The sequence below is a fragment of the Fulmarus glacialis genome, unplaced genomic scaffold (assembly GCF_000690835.1).
Source record: "Fulmarus glacialis isolate BGI_N327 unplaced genomic scaffold, ASM69083v1 scaffold10883, whole genome shotgun sequence".
Lineage (NCBI taxonomy): Eukaryota > Metazoa > Chordata > Aves > Procellariiformes > Procellariidae > Fulmarus > Fulmarus glacialis.
The window spans coordinates 1-3659 of NW_009201069.1; the positions used below are offsets into that span (position 1 = coordinate 1).

A 3659-nucleotide genomic window follows, 5' to 3' on the forward strand; every position below is an offset into this window, starting at 1 on the left:
ACCTCATCATCACTGCCATTGAGCTCTAGGGTTTCTTTCTGTAACACAGCCTACTGATACGACTTTACTTTACAGGACTTTCTATAGTAGGTATAGCAAATTCATATTTCTAAATTTACGTAATCTTATTTCATTGTCTTCGGTCATCCCTCTGTGTTTTTTATTCATTGTCCATAATGCATCTGAAAATTCCTCTCATGAGGTCCTGCTACCCTTCCTTTATTCACTTGTCCTATATCTGTAATCCAGGTATTTACACATGTAATAATTCAGTGTTAGGAATCACAAAATCATTAAATAATATAGGTTGGAAGGACCTCTAGAGGTCATCCATTGTAACCAACCACTCTACACTGAGTCAACTCTGACACTAGATAAGGTTGCTCAGGGTTTCATTCAGTCAGGATTTGAGTATTTCCAAGGATGGAAATTTCATAGCCTTTCTAAGTAACCCATCCAAGTTTTTGACCACCTTCGCGTTGAATTTTTTTCATAATATCTGATGAGAATTTCCCATTTCCTATCTTGTGTGCATTGTCTCTTGTCCTGTCACTGTGCACCTGCAGGAAGAGCCTGAGTCCATCTTCTCTGCACCCTCCTAATACGTATTTGTAGACAGCACTAAGAACTCCCTTAACCTTCCCTTCTCCTGGCTGAACAACTCCAGGTCTCTCAGCCTCTCCTCATACGTCCCGTGCTCCAGCCACGCAGCCATCCTGCTCGCCCTTCACTGAACTCACTCTGCTCCAGTGTGTCCACATCTCCCTTGCACTGGGGAGCCCCAAACTGGATGTAATACTCCAGAGGTGGTCTCACAAGTGCAGAATAGAAGGGAGGGATCATTTCCCTCATGTCACAAGGCATATATTCCCTGGGACACTAGTGAAATGGCTTTACTTGCCTGTATGCCAGTTTCTTGTTTGTGAAACGGGGCTATCCTTGTCCCACAAGTCCATTGTCCATATAAATTCTGAGGTGCTCAGATAATGCAGTAATGAAAGGTGTGTACATAGGATAAGAATGACTATTCCCAAACTTATGTCATAACTATGACTCTTGTCATGGATTAATTATCTTACACCAGCTTTTTGTGAAATTATTCCTGTCATTCTCTCCAGATCTGTTTTCTTCTTAAGAGACTTTCAAGTGAATTTGCAGGATCACTGTGCAGTAAACAATTTAATATTAAACTGTAGGAACAACAGCCATTTAATCCCTAACCTTCTCCTTCCTTTATTACCATCAATGAGCCATGACTATACTCCAGAAGTGGGATCAGCCTATTTGCGGAGATAAAACCTGCGTGTAAGAAAGGCAGACAAATCTCTTGATTACCATCTCTGTTTGCATACTTACTTTGGAAACCTTCAGAAGAGTTTTATCTGCCACTCCAGAGAGATCAGCCTGGTCACTGAACACCTCTGTCACACCCATTTTCTCAAACAGGCTCTTAACATCATAGGAGCCAGAGATGGAGAATTTTGGAAGGTCCAGGTAGATTTTTCTTTTCAAAAAGAAACAAAAAATGTGAGTTTATTATTGCAAGATCCCTCAATGCAATAGCTGTTGCAGGTATACACCCATCCCAAATACCTGTGGAGCTAAGGCTTGGCTTTCTAAGACAGTGATAAATCCCATGTTAGAAAAGCAGAAATTGAGGTACCTGTCCCACTAGCCACAGCCTGATCAGTGGTGCAGGGTCACAGTGCTGGTTTATGAAAGTGACTGGTTAGAAAGTATCATCCAGACTGAAGAAAAAGAAATTGTATTTTCTTTTGAACTGGATTCTTCCTACTCAAGGCAGGCTCCTGAGGGCAGTGTACCCGTGTGCAGGATCCTCACAGCTGGTAGCACTCCCACTGTTGTGACTGGGGGAGCTGAGGATAGGGTTCCCCTTAGGTACAAAATTGCCCGATACCTTATGTGATTTAAAGAAACTATGTAATGCTTGTTCCTCAGAGCTGTGCTTAGCAACTCATTGTGGCATCCTAATCTTTACTTTGCCTGGATGAGTAGTTATGGCCTTTTTGATATTTAAACAAAGCAGCAGTTAAAAGATTACCTTTTTTCAAGTGATTGCATCCAGTTAGACACTGTTTCTTTTAGCAGAGCATCCTCCACCTGCTTCATTGTCCCTTCATCAGGCAGAACAAACAATGCAGCAGCATTTCCTTTGTATGGGACTTCTACTACCCAGCAAGACAACTTCTCATCCCTATGGATATTAAAGGCTTTGTTTTGATGCATCATTTTGACCTTAACAGAATTCTTGACATCCAACAAGAAGTCATCGTCCCTGGTGGTCAAATTACTGAAAGGATTTTCCCAGTAGCCTTTTGATAAAAGAATGAGTATAGAATTGAATAAACTGAAAAAGAGACTAATAAAGGCATGTCACATTAGTTGATGCTTAAATACTATTTTTGAACCGTAAAGGCAACAAGAAGCCTATCTCAGTTTAAGGATGCTTGTTCCCTGGCCATAAAAAGAAGCTTTACATCATTTCAATGTTTCTAATAAAAATCACACAGTAAAAATATAGGCTGAGGGTTGCCGTGGAAAAGACCTGAGCCTTTGCCTGCTAAGGCAATGGTAAAACTTCCACTCCCAGTATACAGGCTCCAGGCTTATTCCTTTCATACAAGTGTCATCCATGTTTGACCATGTCCTGCACAGCCAAACACCTGTGCCTTTCAACAAATGATTATAAGTTCCCAAGCTCATCCCTTCTGAATATTTTCAGCTCTGAACCTGGCTTAAAATTGATATGACATTGATCAGTACTTCTACAGGTTCTTTTTTTTTCTTTCTTTTTTTTTACTCTCATAGAAAATGATTCTTCATACTTGGCTTTCAAATATTTCCTTATGTCATTTAAAAGTAGAAAGACGTATTTTAAATTAGATGATAGAATAGGTTCACAGTGTGAAAAACACCACATTTCTTAGATCTGGATAAGACTTCCAGGGCTTATGCATAACTGCTACCCATGTTTGTCACTCACCTTTAAAGAAAATGTAGTTAACCAGAACCATCATGGTGTCTGGATCAAGACTCTTGAGTAAATCAACAATTTTCCCATGGGTTTTTGTTTCTATGTAGTTATTGATTTCCTTTATAGCCTCTGGAGAATTCTGGAAGTTACTAGAAATAGCTTCAGAATAATAAAAATTTGTGACATCATTCAAAAATTTTTGGAGCAGTTTCAGTCGATCGTCTATGAACAGGGCATTGCCCATGCTCAACTGGACTTCTCGGTGAGGGTCGTTCAGCAGCAGGAGGACACGCTGAAATCCCTCATGGATCTCCTGCGCCTCCATCTCTGTCAGGTTGAAGGCAAGGCCTTTGTGCAACTGACGGAGTGTGTTTGATCTGGCCCCCAGGGAGAGCATTGCAAAGGCAGTGGAGATGCTCAAAGGAGAGAAGAAAATGTTCTTGTTGCCCGCCTCCTCTCTGACCTGCTTGTAAAACCTAAATGCGAAGTCAGCATTGCTGGGGGCTATCTTGCCATGAGCCAAGTTTTCACCTTCAGCTGGGGAATAGTCTTCTGGGGAATGGGGTATTTTTTGTTCCTGCTGTCCATCATTGAGGTTGGACTTAAGTTGACCGTGGACTTGAAGTCCAAGAAACAACAAACACAAATACAATGTAGACTTCAT

General features: G+C 41.0%; 1 protein-coding gene across 1 annotated transcript; it reads right to left on the bottom strand.

Moving 5' to 3' along the window:
* Positions 1-1356: 1356 nt before the first annotated feature.
* On the bottom strand, positions 1357-3659 carry LOC104073879 (alpha-1-antitrypsin-like; the record flags this gene model as incomplete). The annotated part of the gene is made up of 3 exons (XM_009573811.1): positions 3005-3659; positions 2063-2333; positions 1357-1504 (listed from the first exon to the last, which is right to left on the bottom strand). Coding segments are annotated over exons 1-3 (1074 nt in total), but the record flags the coding sequence as incomplete, so codon positions are not given.